The sequence below is a fragment of the Microtus oregoni genome, unplaced genomic scaffold (assembly GCF_018167655.1).
Source record: "Microtus oregoni isolate MIOR12 unplaced genomic scaffold, Mior012 000003F_ref0000135, whole genome shotgun sequence".
NCBI lineage: Eukaryota > Metazoa > Chordata > Mammalia > Rodentia > Cricetidae > Microtus > Microtus oregoni.
In genome coordinates, this window is record NW_024543062.1 from 21,631,930 (window position 1) to 21,654,154 (window position 22,225).

At 46.1% G+C, this 22,225-nt stretch overlaps 1 protein-coding gene across 1 annotated transcript; it reads right to left on the reverse strand.

Moving 5' to 3' along the window:
• Positions 1-3,136: 3,136 nt before the first annotated feature.
• On the reverse strand, positions 3,137-19,899 carry Arpc3 (actin related protein 2/3 complex subunit 3). Its single transcript, XM_041648718.1, has 7 exons — positions 19,758-19,899; positions 13,857-13,956; positions 8,699-8,775; positions 6,140-6,208; positions 5,052-5,178; positions 4,060-4,154; positions 3,137-3,353 (listed from the first exon to the last, which is right to left on the reverse strand). The coding sequence occupies exons 1-7, from the start codon at positions 19,761-19,763 to the stop codon at positions 3,291-3,293; spliced, it is 537 nt and encodes a 178-aa protein (XP_041504652.1). The 5' UTR covers positions 19,764-19,899; the 3' UTR covers positions 3,137-3,290.
• Between the last annotated feature and the right edge of the window lie 2,326 nt (positions 19,900-22,225).

Below are 22,225 nucleotides of genomic sequence, written 5' to 3' on the forward strand. Positions count from 1 at the left end.
GCAACAAGTCGTCTCAGTCCATTCAGACTCAGATTGCTGACTGCCCCTTCTGACCACTTCGGGTGTATACTTCGGTAAACTACCTCTTTTCATGATAGTCCTGTATTTGCCCCGTGAACTTCTCATAATTGTTAAACTGCTTTGTTTTGATTTTATTTTCGAGACAGTATTTCTCTGTACAACCCTGTCTGTCCTGGAATTCACTCAGTAGATCAGGCTGGCCTTGAACTCAGAGAACCACCAGCCTCTGCCTCTGCCTCCCAGGTGCTGGGATTAAAGGCACGTGTCACCTTACAGGCTTGGGTACACTGGACTTTAAAGTGTCAACACGCTGCAGGTCGCCTGTGAACTGGAGCTTCAGAGCCAAAGCAAAGTAGAAACTCATGGACGATTCATCTCAGCATAGACACAGAACAGATGTGGCCTGAAAATTACACCCTCCTGATGGAGTGGCCTTCTAACATCTGTAAACACAAATGAAAGGGCAAACAAAGCAAAGTGCTTTCAGCGCAAGTGCTACAGCAATCTCTGGACAGAGCCCCAACCACTGGTTTGTTTTTTTTTAAGATCTTCAGTACTAATAGTTTTTGGAAGAAGAAAAAGTTAGAGCGAAAGAACTCAAATCAATCTTGTTCCAGTATTTCCGTGCACTATGTTCTTTCTGCACCCGATGATAAACGACAGCAATTAGCGCCCTAGTAAAATGACGAATATAAACAGGATGCTTATGGGAAAAGAACAAGGTTACCAGACTGCCTCTTTATTTATTACCTGTTACTATTAAAGGGCTGGGAATTGAACCCAGAGCCTTGTGCATGCCTGTCAAATGTTCTGCCACTGGGCTACAACCCCAACTGCTGCTGCTGCTTTTTTTCCCCCCTTTTTGAGACAGGGTCTCAAACTGTCCCTAAACTTGCTATGTAGCCGATGACTGTAAACTTCTGATCCTCCTGCCTCCACTTCCTGAGTGCTAGCGTTACAGGCAAGTGCTGGGAATGGGATAGCAGACTGATAGATGGATTATTTTCTCATCATTGAGTAGTGAATGGCTGGACCAAGACGACTTCATACTTAAATATCTGACAGGGTTGGGTCCCAGTCAGCAGTAGATCTGGGTTCAGTTCCCAGCACACATACAAATTTTGATGCCTATTGCTAAAGTACTTTAAATTGTACTTTCTAGTGTGGCAGCATACTCCTTTAGTCCAAGCATCGGGGAGGCTGAAGCAGATGGATTTTTTTTTTCTTTTTTGATTTTTCAAGACAGGGTTTCTCTGTAGCTTTGGAGCCTGTCCTGGAACTAGCTCTTGTAGACCAGGTTGGCCTTGAACTCACAGAGATTTGCCTGCTTCTGCCTCCTGAGTGCTGGGATTAAGGGTGTGCACCACCACTACCCAGCTAAGTCCAGTCTTCATAAGAGACTCCCAAGCTAGCCAAAGCTACCCTGCCACAAACCAACAAGTCATGGGGATGGCTTAGCAGGTAAAGACAATGCCACCAAACCTGACAACTTGAATTTAATCCTAGGGACTAACATGCTGGGAGAAATGACCCAAGAATACCACCTTTTTGCTTTAAGATGTGTCTTTTAATATATATAGGTTTTGTTTTTTATTTTTTCCTTATTTTCCTATTTTTCTTTCACGCTGGGCTTGCACCCACAGCCTCTATACTAACCCTTTTGTCCAGCCCTGGACAGGTTTGTGCACAGCCCTGGGCTGGGCTGGGCTGAAAGCGGTATTTAACTAGTTTGTAGCTCATACACACATCCTGCAGAGCACTGAGCTCAGGAATGCAAATGACACTCAGTCAGGCATGGCGGCACACACCTTTGATTGGAGCACTTGGGAGGTGGAGGAGTTCAGTTATCCTTGGCTAACTAGAAGTTTCAGGACATTGAGTTCCTTGAGGCCCACTCTAAAGAGATAATAAACACATCTACTTAGTTAAGGCAAGTGAGGTGGCTCACGAGCATCTGGGAAATGGAGAGGTTGAGGTAGGACTGTCTCAAGTTCAAGATCAGCCTGGAACTCTGTCCAAAACAGAAATTCTAAGTCAGACCATAGCGGCTCACAGCACTCTGGAGGCAGAGGTAGGTGGATCTCTGTGAGTTCTGATGTCAGCCTGGTATACACAATGAGTTCCAGGACAGCCAGAGCTACAAAGTTGAGACACTGTCTCAAAACAAACAAACAAACAAAACAAAACAAAAAAGAAAGGAAAATGGACAAAGAAGTAAACAGTTTTCTGGAGAAGGTGCTACGTGGTCATATGCAAAGCAACTACCCATCTTAGAGAAATAGAGGCCAAAGCACAGTGAGACGCCATGTCATAGTCACCGGAAAGCAAAGGAAGGAAACAAGTGTTGGCGAGGTGGGGGGACACAGCACGGTCGCATGTCCCTGTGGGAATGTAAAACAGTGCAACTGCTGTTCTCCAGAAGGCTAAACAGTTCCCATGTGACTCAGCAGTTCCACTCTGAGGGATAGAATAAGCAAAGAAACCTTGTGTGCACATTAAAAATAGAAACAACACAGATGTCCTCTGGATGATGAATAAATAAACACAGTGTGGTCTGCACCAAGACGGAATATTACTCAGCCGTAAAAAGGAACGAACCACACACGGGTACAACACAAAGATGCTGTGCTAAGGGAAAGAAGCCAGACTCCTCTTCCGATTATCCACTATAGGTCTCTAGTATACGAAATATCTAAAGTAAAGAAATCTATGAAAACAGAATAGATTAGGTTAGTCCAGAGCCTGGGGACATCTTTTGGGTGTGGCATGTAGAAATATGAAACTACATATATACTGACAACCATTACACTGTCCGGTATCTGAAAGGCTATGATGGGGCCTGGCACAGTGGAGGACACCTACAGGAGGATTTGGGGTTTAAGACCCATGTGGGAGGCATAGTTAGTTATGGGCCACCCTGGGACTACACAGTGAGGCTGCCTCAAAAAAGACAAACCAAATCATAAATATAAACACCAGTCACCCGCTCCCAAATATACCACCCACACCCCTTTCCATAAAAGGTACAGTGTAAGCTTTATCTCAAAAATGTTTTAATTCAATGTCTAAGATAAGCAATGACATTTATTACATATTAAGTACCAGCCTGAAATTGCCGAAAATCCAGATCACCCGACACCCACCCCCCCAAATTCTTGATCAAGAGCATTTCAGGCAAAGACACAATCGCTCCTCACTTCATGATCCATCATGAACGGACACAAAGAACTGTGTACACCTTGATGTGATGCTGCCCGGGCTCCATCCACTCACTGCCCAGGTCCCGAGAGACTCTTGTTCATGAACTGTCTCTTCACAAAGCAAGTCCACCACTGTCAAAGGCACAAGACAGATCTCAGGGTCAGGGCACAATGCAACCTCAAGGGCAGGCCAGAATTCCAGTTAACTTATGACACACAATTGTATCTAAACTAGCTTGGGATCTTACATCAAATTCAAAGGTGACCACAGCAGAAAAAGTAAATGTGCTTACTTGCCCTCCATAGGTGTGAGGCTTACATCCAACCATAGACAGAAAGGGGGGAGAGGAGTGTGAACCAGACATAGTGTACCCATATAATATACTGCAGAACTAGCGAGGCTGAGGTAGGGGGAGCTCAAGGTCACCCTTGGCTGTGTAGCCAGTTCTAGCCCAGCTTGTGCTATTTTCCCAAACCCCACCCTCCCCAGGGACCCCTACCAGTAGTGAATACACACCAACTGCTCCTAGTGACTGTTCCCTACGCAATACAAGAGTCATCATTTACATGGAATTCGGTACGCCCTGAGTGTGGGTAACCTGGGGCGTTCAAAGCCCACAGAGGATGCACAGACGCTATATACGAACACCATGCCATTTTACATAACACCCACAGACTGTGGATGCAATGGCTACACACCCCATACACAAACCCTGTGCATGACTGGAATCTATTCAGTAGTGAGTGTAGGGCAGTGAGCCCTGCCCTGCCGAGCCTCCAGGTCGGGCAGAAGTGAGTGTTCTTGGGACAGAAGGCTTCGGTGGCGTAAAAGGCTCACCTTGCTGGGTTTATCATTCTGAGGGTCAAAAACTTTTTCACAGAGCCGCAGTCCAGTCTCCTGCCTCAGCTGCTGTAGGTACGCACGCATCACTTCTGAAACAGGGAAATCTGCATGTGAGGAGATATGCTGGACGCACTGCCTGTCCAGCCAGACACTGATCTTAGTAAGGTATCTGTATCCATTCGAACAGCTTAGAGAAAGAAAGAATGGTTCAGATCATTCTGTGTGTGCGTGTGCAGGAGATGGTTCACTCCTTCCTTCATGTGGGTCCCAGGAATCGAACTAGACTGTCAGGGTTGGCAGTGAGCACCTTTACCGGCTGAGCCATCTTGCTGACTCCAGATGGTCTTATAACTACATTCATTTTGGCCCAACACTCTCTGCATGTGACACTTGCTAGCAAGCTCTTCTGTGAAAGTAAGGCGACACATGTGTGCTAAGTGCCTCACTGTCAACCTGAGAACCAGTCACTGGGCTGGGGGGATGGTTCAGTGGAGAAGAAGCTTGCTGTGTGAATCTTCAGCACCCATGTAAAGGTAGGGTGGCCATGGTAGCTGGCCTGTACTCCCTTCCCTTAGGAGGCGGAGTCGGGGGATTCCTCAAGCAAGTTGGCCAGCTACACTAGCTAGATCAGTGAGCTCCAGGATCAGTCAAAGAGCCTGCGTCAATATGCAATTGGAGAATGACCTGACATCAATCTCTGGCCTCCACGCACACACGCACACAAGTGAACATGCCCACAAGTGTATTCACACCCACACCTACTTGCTCGCCTCCACACCATATACAAAAAATGAACACCAATCAAGGCAGAGGGCCATGCCATGAGTTCAAGACCAGCCTAGATTACAGAGAGACCACATCCAAGAAACAATCAAAAAACCACACATCAACACCAAAAGTAAGACAGAGGGATGGCTGTATGCACGAGCTCAGGTGCGCACACACATGCACACACCCCCCCTCTCACAGGCACAGTCCCGGCTCACCATCCTCCTGTTTATTCGCAGGTTTGGCATAAATGGCATTGAGGGGGAAGCCAGGCTCTCCAGGAATGGGGAAGTTTGTGATTCCGAGCGTGTACATTTCTTTCTCGCCTTGGCTCCTGGAATTGCACTAAAATTGAAGGACACATTGATAAGAAAAAGAGTAATTCCCAAACTCCAGCTGCTTGGTGCCAGCAGCTTCCAGGAGTGTACCATGTTTCGTGAGTGCACTTCTGCAGCGAGTGAACCTGCAGCCCTCTTTAGAACACTGTGTCAAAGAAGTAAAACCAAGAGAAACTATAGAGAAACAGTGGAATACAATAGCTAAAACACTGAAAACCAAACTTACCAGGCAGGAACACATTTCTCTTCCTAAATGCATACATTAATATATATATTTTTTTAAGTTTTCTGAAACAATCTTACTACATAGCCCTATCCAAGAACTTGTTATATAGACCAGGCTGGCCTTGAACTCAAAGAGATCCACCTGCCTCTACCTCCAGAGTGCTGGGATTAAAGGCATATGACAGGGGCTGGAGAGATGGCTCAGTGGTTAAGAGCATTGCCTGCTCTTCCAAAGGTCCTGAGTTCAATTCCCAGCAACCACATGGTGGCTCACAACCATCTGTAAAGAGGTCTGGCGCCCTCTTCTGGCCTTCAGGCATACAGACAGAATATTGTATACATAATAAATAAATAAATTTAAAAAAAAAAAAGGCATATGACACCACACTGGGCCCTAATAAGATCTTACTAGTTAAATTCTGAAGTAGTGATAAATTCGAACACATTTCAAAGTCAGCTCTCTCAAATACATGAGGACTGTGAGCCTCTAAGTGGGGGAGATGCTAACATGGCTGTGTCCTGCTGCCCGCTCCACGCCTGATGCGCTCCACTGTTCTCAGAGGATGAAGGGACTACTGTCTCCTGACACCTCACCGCCCTCCTTCATGTCAGTTCCCCTATGGGTTCAGAGACCGCAGCAGAAAGAGCTTTGGCTTCTCCTCGGGGCTTAGCAGACCCAGGTGGTTTTGAGGGATAGCCTGTATCTGTCTGCTGTCCTTAAGTGAAGAGCCAAGCCTTGTTACCTTTTGAAGTTTCTTTAGACACTCAGAGATGTAGAGTGTGATGTAGATCAGGGTTCTATCTGCTTCATTCTGCGAGGGAAATAAAACAACATAATGGCCACATGAGATGGACACTTCAGAGCACGTCTGCCTTCATGATCCACTGGCAACCCACAGGGTACTCAGTCTCCCCAAGCCCAGCTGTGTGCTGCCCTGCTCCACAGCTCCTTCCTCATGCTGTTTAAGTTGGAGAACGAACAGTTGCGGGTGATTATAAGAGTGTGGGGTTTTTTTTTTGTTTTTTTTTTTTTTTTTTTTTTTTTAAAAGGCAAGGTTTCTCTCTGGCTGTCCTGGAACTTGTTTTGTAGATCAGGCTGGCCTTGAACTCACAGAGGTCTGCCTGCCTCTGCCTCTCAAGTACTGGGATTACAGGTGTGTGCCACCACTGCCCAGCTAAGGTGGCTTATTTTTAAAAACCATTCTTCCCTCGAGTGTCTCAAAACAGACACATCCTTCCTTGGCAGTGGAAGAAGTCATTTCACGTGACCAGTTCTGGGAGAGCCCTATAGAGCCCTACAGGCCCGACATCTCATCCTACCAGCAGGAGAATCTAAAGACAGTGACTACTGACTACATGTGGCCTGTAGCCCAGGCCCAGTTTTATAGTCAGACGTCCCCTCTGCTCTGCTTTGTGATGAGCCAGGGTCTCTGATTCCTGGACAATCCCTCAGCCTCTGGCTCCTCACAGGCAGACACTACATCCAGCTTGTCCCTATCATACCTCTCACAAACACAGCACAAGCAGCTCAGTGCTGGATAGTGTCCATATCCTGTTGGATCCTGATATCCCAGAGTCGAGCAAGCCGAGTTTGAAGTCACACAGTTTACAACACTGTCAAGAACATTCCTTGCCCTTCTTTGTGCCTGGCTCATCGCAGTAGCTCAGGAGATGTTTTGTACATCTGTCCCCTTTACTGCCAGGCACTGTTATTCTCTCATTGACCACCTTCCTCACAAGGAGAGAAGGGGAGAAGTGGTCCAAGGAAGGGCCAAGTCATTCATGGTTCCCTCCCCCCCCATCCCAGCTGGGTCCACAACACAGCAGTGCAGTAGGACTGCCCCTCTGAAATGTTTGGGGCCAGAAGTCTTCCAGATGCTGGCATGGTCTGCATTTGGGAATATCTGTATAGATTTCATCCTGAGTCTGAAACACTCCAAAATCCAGTTTGTAGCTTAGGATTCTGGAGCATCCGAGGCCTGTTTGTTTTTTAGAGTAAGGAAGAAGGGCATTGTTTTTATTTTTTTGAAACAAAATTTCAGCCTGGAACTCATAACAGTCCTCTTGCCTCAGCTTCCTAATGCTGGTAAGACAGCAATTTATTCTCAGTGTCCAACCTGCACACATACAAAACAGTGATGGGAGGCAGAGGCAGGAGAACCAGTGTAAGTTCCAGACCAGTGTGGTCTATATAACAAGTTCCAGCCAGCCCTACATAGTAAAGCCCTGTTTCAAAGAAAACAAGCAACATATGAGACTTTGACTAGTTAATCCGTAAACACGGGTCTGGGATTTCCTGGATGCTTAATTAATACTAAGTAAATAGTGATGCATCCACACTGGGGCTTGGCTAACTCTGTCAAGTCTGGATAATAAATAAGCTTTATAGGCTTTGGAGCTGATGCAGTCTTTGCTGTGGATGGTTAGCCACTGTTCAGTATGAGAGCAGCCCATAGCTAATACAGAAACAAATGAACATGGCTGTGTTCTAAAAAAATTTTAATTGCAAAAAGAGGCACTGGGGCATTTGGCCTGCAGAATAGCGAAGATTTTGAAGGGGAAAGAATAAAAGCTAACACGGCTGGGGTGAAAGCTCAGAGGTTAAGAGCAACTGCTTTCTCAGTGGGCCTAGGTTTGCTCCCAGAACACACACGGCAGCTTACAACACAAGGGACTCAACTCCCAATTCCTCTTCCGGCCCATACGGGCACTGCACATATGTGTGTGTTCATGCGTGCACACACACAGATAAATAAATAATATCTCTCTTTTTTTGAGACAGCGTCTCTTTACAGAGTCCTGGCTGTCTTGGAACTCACTATATAGATCAGGCTGGCTTCTAATTCATACAGATCTACTTGCCTCCCAAGTGCTGGGGTTAAAGGTGGGTATAACCATGCCTAGCCTAAAATAAATAATCTCAAAAGGAAAAAGATAAAAATTTAAAAAAAGAAGGAAAAAAAACCCCACACAACCCATAGCCTTTCCCACTCAGCTTTGCTTTCAGATTCTGGTCTCACCGTCATTTCATTTAACTCTCACAGCAGCCCTGACTTCAAAGTAGATTGATTGATTGATGGATTTTTGGTTTTTCTGGGTTTTCAAGACAGGATTTCGTTGTGTAGCCCTGGCTGTCCTGGAACTCATTCTGTAGACCAGGCTGGTCTTGAACTCACAGAGATCCACCTGCCTCTGCCTCTGCCTCCCAAGTGCTGGGTTTAAAGGTGTGCACCACCACTGCCTGGCTCAAGTAGACATTTATCCCCATCTGAAAACTAAGCACTCCCAGCTCTGGAAGTTACCTTAATTTCATAGTTCTTGAAGAAGACATTGGCCTTGAAGTAATAGATGGCTTCATCCACAATATCTGTGTCTTTTGCTAGGCAGGAAACAAGAAGGAAGGCAGAGATATTACCAAAGGGACATGGTCCACCCACAGCTGCAAGGAGAGGTCTCCAAGTGTGATTATCACAAGGTCTGGAGTTGGATAAAGGAAAATGAGGCTGGGGCTAGCTGGAGAGATGGTTGGGGCATTAAGAGGGCTGGCTGCTCTGGCAGAGGACCTGGGTTAGTTCCTGGAGATCTGGCGCCCTCTTCTGGCTCAAAGGTCACCAGGCAAAAACACTCATGTATAAAATAAAATTTTTTTTCTTTATATTTTTTTAAATTACAATTAATAATAATACACTGTCTCAGTGGGTGGGTGCACCCCTCGTGGTAAAATAAAATCTTAAAAAAATAAATAGGGCTACTGAAATACAGTCTTTAATAGTATTTCTAGAAACCAATGTGGTTTATTTTTAGTTCTATCTCTGAAAAAAATCTATGTGCTCATTAGAAAAGTAAATTCAATCAATTAAAAAAAAGATTGCCATCTTAATTCTTATTACCCAGAGCAAACTATCACTGCTTAGTAACCATTTAAGACCTCAATGCACTTATAAAAATGGGCTGAGACACAGGCTATCTCCCTTTAAAAACAAAACAAAACAAAACCCCTAAAAAACAAACAAAAAAATCCTTCTATGTGTGTCTGTGTGTATGCCACATGAGTGCAGAGGCCCATAAAGGTCAGAGGAGGGCATCAGATCCCTTGGAGCTGGAGCTACAGGTGGTTGTGAGGCCAATGTGAGTGCTGGGCCCTCAACTCTGTCCTCTGGAGCAGCAGGAAGCGGAAGCACTCCTTAACCACTGAGCCATCCCTCCAGCCCCAACACTCTAACAAAATGCCCTGAAAAGGAAAAAGCATCCAATATAATTTTATTTGAACCCGTGCACTGGAGATTCAAGGGAAATACTCAAATTATTTAGGAACATTGGGGTTCAGATAACCTTCTCTCTTTTTATGGAAACTGTGGTTTAAATACAGCATGAGCTGTTCTAAGTGGCCACACTGAGGAAAGCCAGAAGCACTCTGTGACAAACAGAGCTCATTAAACAATTTCTCTGGCAATCTTTTCTTCTCTTTTTCATTTTGAAAGGACAGACTTTCTGGGTTTGATACGCAGCAGCTGGCTGCAGCAGGCCACTGACAGACAAGACACTTCCTGTCCTCGGCTGCCTGCCGTGGTCTCCGGTGGTGCAGAGCAGCCCTAAGGCTGCAGCCCTGGGCGACCCCATTACAACCTAGCTAGTTCCTCGGCAGAAGGATCCAGCTGTGTTCTCTGCATTCTGCTCTCAAGAAAAGGAAACTTCTCCTGAGCACCCGGGAGGAAACAGCAGGAGAGGGGACCTAGAGCAGAGCATGGTTCACAAAGACATCTAGAGGTATTTGCACAACAGAAAAGAATTTTTCTGCAGCTGATCTTGAACCCCAGGCCTCAGAAACAACATACACAAGCTTTACCATGGAGCTGTGCTCCTGCCCCAGAATTCATCTCATCAATGCTAAGATAACTCACAACATCTACTCTAACAGTTCCAGTCCTTTGGCAAAGGAAGAAGTCACCCCTCACTTGTTTAGTTTCTTAGGCTCTCATTCTTCCTCGAGGAGTCAAGGAAGATGCTTAGTGTTTTCTCCAGTCTAGGTTGGCTGCGCCTTCCGGTGCAATGTGTTATCTGTAACCATACGACAAACCGCTCTTCCTTGCAAACTGGGCCAACGTTCTTTTTCTTTGGGCTGTTAACATTTTAGTACTGATGTTCTCCTCATGTCTGCCTTTCCCCATCTGCTCCTTTTTCTCAGAATCAAGTAAAAACTGGGGTGACTTATGTTTCAGCCAGTGTTAAAAACAATTCACTTAAGAGGAGGTCAAAGCGAATAATCTGGCAGAGGAAGGGCAAGAGGGTGAGGATACAGATGGGAATTGTAACTGTGGTCTTGGAAACTGTGAGTGGAACCCAGGCCAGCCACTTGCAGGCTCTGGGGTGCTGTATCTGCGACAACAGAAATGACACTGTTGGTGGAACATCTCAGAACATGTCAGAAAGCTTCAGAGTTTGAAAGAGGCTTCTGGGACAGTAAACACAATGCCTCAGAAATCAAATGGGGGGGGGGGGGCTGGAGAGATGGCTCAGTGGTTAAGAGCATTGCCTGCTTTTCCAAAGGTCCTGAGTTCAATTCCCGGCAACCACATGGTGGCTCACAACCATCTGTAGTGATATCTGGCGCCCTCCTCTGGCGTGAGGGCATACATGCAGACAGATTATTGTATACATAATAATAATAATAATAAAAACAGAATAAGACCATTGTATACTTAAAAAAAAAAAAAAAGAAATCAAATGGGGGATCTGGAGGGCAGTGGGGGGCAGAGTGGGCATTCCATCTTGATGACTACAAACACCAAACAGGTAAAAAGGTGCGCAGTCCCAAAATCTGGGAATCACAGACCAGACTGGGAAACAAAGTTGTTATCGAATAACAAAAAATTAAAATACAGGCTGGGCAGTGGTGGCACACACCTTTAATCCCAGCACTCAGAGGCAGAGGCAGGCAGATCTCTGTGAGTGTGAGGCCAGCCTGGTCTACAGAGCTAGTTCCAGGACAGGATCCAAAGCTACAGAGAAATCCTGTCTTGAAAAAGAAAAAAAAAAAAAATCAAACAAAAAATCTGGCAACAAAGGTTGTAGAGACTGTAGGACAGAGGGAAGCCTGATTCACTGCCAGTCAGAGTGCAATTATGCCCATTGTGGTTATCAGGTTGGAGGTTCCTCAAAAAAATTAAAAATAGAATTACCGTATGATTCAACTATCCCAGTCCTGGTCATACACCCCAAAGACTCTGATCCTGGTCACGTGGTGGTGACACACGCCTTTAATCCCAGCACTTGGGAGGCAGAGAGACAGGCTGTGAGTTCGAGGTCAGCCTCATCTACAAGGGCTAGTTCAGGACAGGCTCCAAAGGTATGGAGAAACCCTGCTGGGACGGGGGGGGGGGAGATTCCTATCCTGCCAGACATATTTATACATCATGTTTATTGCTACTGTATTATGATAGCAAGGACATGGAACCTAGTTAGATGTCCACCAATAGATGAATAGATAATGAAAATGTGGTTGTATACAAAATGTAGAGTATCACTCAGCTGCAAAATAAATGAAATCATAACATGTACAGGAAAGTAGATGGACTTGCAAAGTAAATATTAATCGAGGTGACCCAAACTCACAACAAAGAACACATGTTCCCCGCATACAGACCTAGCCACATGCTCGTATAAGCAGGTGTGCGTCTGTGCACAGTATAACATCTACAAAGCAGACCGAGAAACAGTAATAGCAGGTGACAAGGAAGGACAGCATGGAGGTAAATGGGCAAGAGGTCCTAATGCTATTTTTCCGTTTTCAGCTCTGTCCACAGTAAAGCTCTATAGCTTCAGAATGGCTGTTCTAGCCATTCACCGTTTCCTGAGATGGGCAGATTCGGAGAATGGACAAGCGTCTCAGTGGCTTCTTTAAACCAGCTTTTTTGGTTTTGGTTTAAAAGCAAAGTAAAATAAATCAAAAAGAAATATGGAAAAAAAGCCGGGCGGTGGTGGCGCACGCCTTTAATCCCAGCACTTGGGAGGCAGAGGCAGGCGGATCTCTGTGAGTTCAAGAACAGCCTGGTCTACAAGAGCTAGTTCCAGGACAGGAACCAAAACCACAGAGAAACCCTGTCTCGAAAAACCAAAAAAAAAAAAAAACCGAAATATGGAAAAAAGAAAGAAAATAAAACAAGCCACCACCACCAAAACCAAAACCAAACAAGTTAAAACAAAAAAACAAAGAACCCAACAAAAATACCCTAGAAGCAAAGAAATAAAAGCAAAAAAACAAAAACAAAAAAAACAAAAAAAACCCCCAAGAACAAAAGTATTCAGAAAAATATGAGCAAGACAGAAATGAACAGTGTTTCAAAGCAGATGAAGAGTTAGGACTGAAGCATGGAGCACATGCCTGTTATCCAAACACTGGGGAAGCAGGCAGGAGGGCCACCAGGAGAGTCACCACAAATTCAGGCTGGCTCAGTTTGACTTACAGGCCCACCAGAGTTCTACCCTCTTCTGGCATACCCCTCACCCCCCAAAAAAAGGTCTAATACTAGGGTTTGGTGAAATCTAAGACCCCAAGAATAATAAACTGACATGGGCTGTGGAGATGGCTCAGAGGCGAAAGTGCTCATAGAGAAAGCTCAGCTATCTAAGTTGAGATCCCAAGGACTGAAGTGGTTACTATCTGTTCACCTCCACCAGGACTGAAGTGGTTACTATCTGTTCACCTCCACTAGGACTGAAGTGGTTACTATCTGTTCACCTCCACCAGGACTGAAGTGGTTACTATCTGTTCACCTCCACCAGGACTGAAGTGGTTACTGTTAACCTCCACTCGTCCTCTGGCACACATGCAGGCCCTCACACACAAAAGTGCACAGTCAAAAACAAATGACTGTTTTTAAAAGTTGACAAGAGAAAAAATAGCTTTAGTGGGGAAGGGTTAATTTTTCTCGTTTTTGGAGTTAGGGCTCCCTGTGTTTCTTAGGCTGGTCTTGAACTACCAGACTCAGCCTCCTGGGTACAGCACCATGCCCACATAATGCTTTCTGTTGCTTGTCTTTTTCCAGCATCATGACAGGAGGAGGCTGGGGACCTGGCATCCACTTAGTCTGATATGACTGACTGTGGCCAGAATTAAACACATCTCCTCTTTCTTTTTTGAGACAAGGTAGCCCAGGTTGGCCTAGAACTTGCTGAGGATGACCTTGAACTGCTGTTCTTCTGGCCTCCACCTAGTACTCGCTGTGAAAGGAAGGCAGGCCCTCCTGCACACGCTAGGCTCACCCCTGCCCACATTTCCTCTTTTGGCTCATCCGCACACCTGAAGGAGTCAGAAGTGATAACGCAGTTTCCTGTGATGCCTCGAGGTGTAAAGTGTGACACAGCAGAGTGACCGTGACCCCGCTAAGCTCTTCCCCACTCTCACGTCAGCAGGCTGGCTGGACGCTTTGAACCCAAATGGAAAAGAACCCTGAGACTCACTCTCGCGGGGCGCGGGTCCTTTGAACTGACTTCTGAGGGGAAGCAGCGCCATGTTGCCGACAAGCTTGGTGTCGGGGTCCATGAGAGAAGAGTGGTAAGCCTGCAGTGGCAAACAGGGAACAAAGACAAGAAGCATTACAGGACAAGGCCAGTCCTCCAAAGGAAAACACCCGCTTGAGACTAACTCCGGGAGAGGACTGGCAGCAGCAGTGGGACCAGCTCCTAACTCAAGATACCAGCCAGCAGATGCTGAGACATTGTCAGCTGGTTGTTAAGCACACATGCCCCCAAACTAAATCAGATGTGCAAAACAGAGGCAATCAGTACCTACTACTTCACCATTTTAAAGCATGACATTTGACTATTGTCTGTGTTCCTTTTTTGTTTTTCTTTTTTGGGGTGGTGTTTCGAGACAGTGTTTCTCTGTGTAGCTTTGGAGCCTGTCCTGGAACCAGCTTGTAGACAATGCTGACTTTGAACTCAGAGATCCACCTGCCTCTGCCTCCCAAGCGCTGGGATCAAGGGCATGCACCACCACTACCCGGCTTTGTTTTTAAGACAGCGTTTCCACTATGTAGCCCTGGTTGTCCTGGAACTCACAACAAAATCTTGTTTTTTTTTTTTTCTTCTTCTTGAGACAGTTTCTCTGTGCAGCCTGGCTGTACTGAACTCACTATGAAGACCAGGCTGGCCTGGAACTCAGAGAGATCCACCTGCTTCCTCCACCTGCAGAGTGCTGGGCTTAATGTCTTAAAGCCACACACTATATCTGGCTTTACTGCTTATGTTCTTTGTTCCTTTTTTCATTTTATTCACATGCACTGATGTTTTAGCCTGCATTCATGTCTATGTGAGAGTGTCAGACCCCTGGAACTAGCGTTACAGACAGGGTGGCCTGTCATGTGGGTTCTGGGACTCAAACCCGGGTCCAGTGGAAGAGCAGCCAGTGCTCTTAACCGCTGAGTCATCTCTCCAGCCCCTACTGTCTATATTCTTACATTCTTTTATCCTACTAGTATTTTGTGTGTTTGTCCTCATGGATCTGGCTGTACACGTGTGTGGGTATACATGTGTTTGTGTGCAGAGGTCAGAAGTCAGTGTCAAGTACCTTCTTCAATCGCTTCCCCACTTTTATATTTGAGACGGGCTCTCACTGAGCCTGAGGCTCATCTACTGGCTCGATTGCCAGCCAGCCAGCCCCAGAGATCCTCCTGTCTTTCCTTCCCAGCACCAGGTTTACAGGAATGCCACCACACCTGGCTATTTTTGTGGGGTGTAAGATTGAACTCGATCCTCAGGCTAGAGTGGCAAGCACTTCACCACTGAACCTTCTCTCCCGCACCAGCTCTTCATAGATAGGATCTCAAAAGCCAGACCTGCTTTTTGAGCAGCCCTGCCTGGCCTGGGACTTCCTAGGTAGACCAAGCTAACCTCAAAAGTACAGAGATTTGCCTGCCTCTGCCTCCTGGGATTATATCCTTAGGCTAGAAATGTGGTGTGGAAAGATGTGTTTCCTTCTGGTGGGAGCATTCCATAATAGAAACCATACAAAACGGGTTTCTCACCCTCCAGCTAGCCAGGACCCATGCCCTAGTTTTGTAATCTACTACTCCCCGTCTTTAAGTCTCAATCAAGACTGCATGATTCTTCCTTGAGCCTGTTTTCCAACCCCCTCCAACCCCAACAGGGTTTCATGTGGCCCAGGCTGGCCTCTCACTATGTGGGTGAGGATGACTTTGAATGTGTCCTCCTGCCTCTACCTCCCCAGTGCTGACATGACAGGACTAGATAACCACAGTATTGGCTTCAGACATGCTAGGTAGGTACTCTACCAGCTAAACTCTACGTCTCTGGTGAGCAGGTATGAGCTACAGGAGAGGGAACATCGTGCTGATGAACAAATTCATATGCTGGTTCCTAGTTTTGCTTTTTATGTCTGCTGTGAACAAAACCATTCATCCATCAAATGACTGCTAAGCACCGTTTTTGTGCGAGATAGAATGAATGGCTGTAATTTTTTTTAAGATTAAAGAATATTTTATTGGCTGTACAAGCCTTAATCCCAGCACTTGGGAGGCAGAGGCAGGTGGATCTCTGTGAGTTTGAGGCCAGCCTGCTCTACAGAGTGAGTTCCAGGACAGGATCCAAAGAAAAACACAGAGAAATACTGTCTCCAAAAACCAAAACAAACAAAAAACCCAAAATTTATTATGTGTATGTGTTGTGTCTGTGTATGGGAATTTCTATGTGTATACAGTGCCCAGAGTCTAGAAGTGGGTGTTGGGTTCCCTGGCGTTGGCGGTTGTGAGCTGCTGGATATGGATGCTGGGAACAAAAATTCTAGTGCTCTTAAGAGCAGTGTGAGAATGGAGCTTTTTCCCTATGGACGGTGACTAGCCCTTCAAGTCAACCTGTCCCACCTAATAAAACTTTTATGCACATTTAAAACATTTTTAATTTATTTATGTATTTTATGTATAAGCACATGCCAGAAGAAGACATCAGATCCCATTATAGATGATTGTGAGCTACTATTTGGGTGTTGGGGATTGAACTTGGAACTTCTGGAAGAGAAGCCAGTGCTCTTAACTGCTGAGCCATCTCTCCAGCTCTTACGAAATCTTTTAATCTCCCTACCTGGTAACACTTCTGTTACCCAAAGGCACTGCTACACTGCTAGAACCTGACAGCCCAAGGGGCTGACCCTTTTCCTCCTCCCTTCATTTCCTTCATGAAGATTCTTTGAAAACTAGCCAGTCATGAAAGACACAGTCACTATCTGATTGAGAATAAGACCTACATGAACTACCTATCCCATTGTGCTTGCTAGCTCAGTTTGGGTCCAGGTCATGCTACACCCTTTTCTGGAAAAAAGAAACTGCTTCGTGAAGTTGCTTTTGCTTTATTTGTGTGTTTCTTTGTGAGACACCGAGTATATGTGTTTCCAACAGCAGCAAGCACTCTTAACTGTTGAGCCATTTCTCTAGGCCCTCATATGAGATCAAATATATACATATACAGACATGTGTGACGTTTCACGCTAATAGAGAACGCTGACATAAAAGAACCACAGTTAAGTCCAGAACTTTCTTTGTCCAACTAGAATGAGCACAGTGTAGCTTTCCTTTCTGGCTTAAACTCTGGCTTTACTACTTGTAAGCAACACTGTGCAAGTCACTTAATTCCCTGAGCCCTAGTTCCTTCAGGAAAATCAAAACAGTAAGAAAATCTACTTCACAGTGTCATCCTGAGAATGAAGGGCTCATCTGGACAATAACTCTAGGTCTCCACATACACCTCAATGGTCAGTAACTGTAAGACTCATTAAGACTCATAAACCTTACAAGGCTAAACATGGTGATGCAGGCCTGTGATCATAGCTACCTGGAAAGCTGAGGCAGGAGGATCACAGGTTCAAGGCCAGCCTGGGCAACTTTATGAGTGAGACCTTTTCTCAAAATAAAAGGCAAAACAGAGGTGGGGATATAGCTCAGTGGTAGAGGGTCTACGTAGCCTGCAATGAGGCTCTGGGTTCAATTCTCAGTGCTGCCAAACACACACACACACACAACTGAAAGTTACATCTGCTCTCCTTTCACCACCCGTCACTGGACACTGTAGTGGTCTTACTTTTTGCACACGTTCATGCATGTGCTCATGCATGTTTGTGTGTGAAAGACAGAGTCAAATGCTGGGTTTCTTCCTCAATTACTTCCAGCATTTGTGTATGTAGTGTGTGTAAATGTGTTCATGTGTGCATGCAGGTGTATGTGTACACACGTGGAGGCCAGAGGTCTCTTCCGCAACTGCTTTTCTCATTATTTGTGAGACAAGGAGCCCCAGTGATCTCTATACTTTCCCAGCTCTGGAATGACAGGCAGGAGCCCCCTCCCCCGACTGCACTGGGTGCTAGGCAGCCAAACTCAGGTCCTTGTCCTTGTGCCCTAAACACCTAAACATTTAACCTACTGAGCCACTTTCTCTCTCACTGAACCTAGCACTTGCTGATTTTGGCTAGACTGGCTGGCAGGCTGATGAGCCCAGAGGGTCTGCCTGACTCTTGCCTCCCCAGGGCTGAAGGAATAAACATGAGCTGCGCTGCCCCCACCCCCATCTCTTGCACAGCAAGCACCTTCCAGAGCCTATTTTCCCCCATATTTTGGAGACAGGTTTTATAGCTGTATAGGCCAAGCTGGCCTAGAACTCACAGCATAGTCCACTTACTTCTGCCTGAAATTTGCAATCCTCCTGCCTCTGTCTCCAAGTGCTGGGATGAGAGATAAGTACCACCATGGAGGCTAGTGTTGTCCTCCATCTATTTTCTTTTTTTTTTTTTTTTTTTGGTTTTTCGAGACAGGGTTTCTCTGTAGCTTTGGAGCCTGTCCTGGAACTAGCTCTTGTAGACCAGGCTGGTCTTGAACTCGCAGAGATCCGCCTGTCTCTGCCTCCCAAGTGCTGGGATTAAAGGCGTGCGCCACCACCGCCCGGCTCTCCATCTATTTTCTTCATAGGATTTTTTAAGATCTGGAACTACCTCCTATTTACATTTACATGGTAACTGTCTACCCGTTAAAATGCGAGCTCCTTGAGAGGGCCTTAGTCGCTGCTGTTACCAGTGCTGGCTTCATAGTGAGAGCTCAGCATGTCCAGTGTGGACTTCATAGTGAGAGCTCAGCATGTCCAGTGTGGACTTCATACATAGTGAGAGTCCAGCATGTCCAATGTGGACTTCATAGTGAGAGCTCAGCATGTCCAGTGTGGACTTCATACATAGTGAGAGTCCAGCATGTCCAATGTGGACTTCATACATAGTGAGAGCTCAGCATGTCCAGTGTGGACTTCATACATAGTGAGAGCTCAGCATGTCCAGTGTGGACTTCATACATAGTGAGAGCTCAGCATGTCCAGTGTGGACTTCATAGTGAGAGCTCAGCATGTCCAGTGTGGACTTCATACATAGTGAGAGCTCAGCATGTCCAGTGTGGACTTCATACATAGTGAGAGCTCAGCATGTCCAGTGTGGACTTCATAGTGAGAGCTCAGCATGTCCAGTGTGGACTTCATAGTAAGAGCTCAGCATGTCCAGTGTGGACTTCATAGTGAGAGCTCAGCATGTCTAGTGTGGACTTCATAGTGAGAGCTCAGCATGTCCAGTGTGGACTTCATAGTGAGAGCTCAGCATGTCCAGTGTGGACTTCATACATAGTGAGAGTCCGGCATGTCCAGTGTGGACTTCATAGTGAGAGCTCAGCATGTCCAGTGTGGACTTCATACATAGTGAGAGCTCAGCATGTCCAATGTGGACTTCATACATAGTGAGAGCTCAGCATGTCCAATGTGGACTTCATTCAGTTATCCCTTTACTAATCTGCAAAACGGAACCCATGATGGAGACTGACATCAGATGTTAAGGACTACCAGACTATTGTCATTTCTTCCTCCCACCCGAAAGCACATGACAAAGGAAACTCTTGGAAACCAGTGCTGACTCGGTGGGGGTCTGTGAGTAGAAATACAGCTACAACATGGAGGACAAGGTAGGGATCCGTCAGGGAAATGAGCCTGACAGGTCATTAGCAGCAGGCCAACCAAAGGCGGAGGAGGAAGTGGAAGTGACAAGGGGTGGGGGTGGGGGAGAAAAGGAGAAGCTGGACCTTAGATTTAAAAATCAATTAAAAGCCGTCGCTCTTAACTTCGAAGCTCTCGGGTGAGATCTGGGAACACTTCAGGACTCGGGAGAAAATAGTGAGGAGAGAAAGGGTCCTGGGGCTGGAGGCAAAGAGCTGGGCAGGAGAGGAGGGCGGCAGTTTCCTCTTTCCCCGGCTTTCTAGAACGGGACTCCCGTCCCTCCTCAGGGCCCGGGCCCGTTCGGCTCCCCGACCTCGGGGCTCGAAGCCTTACCGGCATTTTGGCGGTGTCCGGATTCGATCCAGAGAAACAGGACTCAGGTAACGCGGAACGTTTCCGGCCAGCGAGCCTGGGTGGAGTGGGCGGAAGTGAGCCGGAAGAGGCGGGCGAAACGAAGAGATGCACTTCCGGTCTAGCTTCCGCCCCTGGTTGCTGCAGCTGCGCTAATCAGAAAGGACGCCAGGGGGTGCGCGAGCATCAGGCTCTGGGTGTGGCGCATGCTTAAATCGCGCACAGAGGAAGGCTGGGCTTTGAAATTAAAAAATCCCTCAGAGGTTAATAATCACCTCCCGCGTTTTCCTCATGCCCTGGCCTCAGTTCCTTGATTTACCCTTCTGCCATGTCTAGTTTTTTATTTTTACCACAGTCCACGTGGGGAAGTCCAAATCATTTCTCACCTTCCACAATGGGGGATCTGGGGGTCGAATTCAGGTCTTGGGTAACCCTTACATACTTGAGCCATCTTGATAACCCTTATTTTTATTTTCCTAAGAGTCTTGAGTTTGATTCCAGGCTGCCCTCCACTGTATATATGTACATGTGTATCTTGAATTCACGATCCATCTGCCTCCACTTGTACACTTTTATTCTGGCATCACAGGTGTGATCCCCAGCACTCCCTGGTTTGTTTGCTTGCTTTTGCTTAATTTTAAGATGTCTAACTTGTGGTGGGTTTTTTGTTTGGTTGGTTTTTGTTTTTTGGTCTTTCAAGATAGGATTTCTCTGTGAAACAGCCCTGGCTGTCCTGGAACTCACTCTGTAGACCAGGCTGGTCTGGAACTCAAGAGATCTGCCTGCCTCTGCCTCCCAAGTGCTGGAATAAAAGGCGTGTGCCACCATCGCCTGACATACTTGTGATGTCTCTATTTTCCTTGTCACATTGAGACAGTCAGGGAGCACCATGGGGGTAAAGGGCAGAAAAGGACCTACACCTTGACCTGTCATCCACTAAATGTGTGTCCTGTATCATTCCCACAGGTCTTCCATAGCAAGGATTAAGTGGCCATGAAAACCAATTGCATCATAAGGGCCAGAGTGATGCCTCATGTCTGCAAAGATGAAGACAAACCCACCACTGACATAAACCTTATATAATTTTTTTGAGAGTCTCACTGTGTAGCACTGATTGTCCTGAAACTAGCTCTGTAGACCAAGCTGGTTTTGAACTCACCTCTTCCTGCCTCTGCCTCCTGAGTGCTGGGATTAAAGGCGTACACCACCAATGGCATGCCCTAAATTACATTTCTATGAGGGATTAATTAGCATCAGCAGGAAGACGGGTCACCAAATAACCAGAGAACCCTTGGACCTAATTGTGAGGACTCAACAAAAGAAATGATGTAAAATGCTCTGTAATGTAAAGTCTAACAGGACTTAATGAGATTCAGCCTCACTCTGCCAGAGTTTGACCTTTGAGGGATGCTAGAGCAAAACCTTCCAGCTGGCTGCTCCCCATGACCTTCTTCACACCTGCCGCCAAAGGGTTCTGAAAAGCTGAACACAATTCAATGTGGCAGTAAGTTAAAAGAAAAAATTATTTCGTCTGATTTAGGGTATGCACTATGCAAGGCATATTGTAGCACGATTAATAAGAAGCCAGAGATAGATAATTGGGGTTCAACCTGAAGGTCAGAAAAGCAAAAGAGCCAGCCACTGGCTCTTACCTCTACCTCAGTCCAAAATGGCGATGGTGCCTCCAGGAATCTCAGAATGAGACTGTGTGTGAGAGCTGTCTCCTTGAGTCTTACATTCCTCTCTAGGGCTGGGATTAAAGGCATGCACCACTACCACCCAGCCTCTATGGCTAACTAGTATGGCTAATGGGATTAATGATGTGCACCACCACTGTCTGGACTGTAAGGCTTATCAGTGCAGCTGTTTTACTCCTGATTTTCAGGTAAGCTTTACTTATTAAAGTACAAATGAACTCGGGAGGCAGAGGCAGGCGGATCTCTCTGAGTTCAAGACCAGCCTGGTCTACAAGAGCTAGTTTCAGGACAGGCTCCAAAGCCACAAGAAACCTTGTCTCAAAAAACCACAAAAAAAAAAAAAAAAAAAAAAAAAAGAAAGAAATATCACTACAGAGTATCTAAGCTTTTAAATTCTCAGAGACTACAAACAAAATCTGTTTATTTATTTATTGAAACAGGGTCTCACTAAGTGGCCCAGATTGGACTTGGTCTCAAGGTAATCCTCCTACTTCAATTCCTGAATGCTGGGACTTCAGGCACGAGCCACCATGCCTGCACAGATACACACGAGATTTCTAAACAGTCATGCCTACATTTTGACCTTTGGGGAAATTAGCCTGTTTAAAAGCTTTTCTGGTTAGGTGTGGTAGGTAGAGTGCAGTGCACGCTTTTAATCCCAGCACTTGGGAGGCAGAGGCAGGCAGATCATTGAGTTCAAGGTCAGCCTTGCTGTCCAGCAAGTTCCTGGACAGCCAGGGCTACATAGAGAAA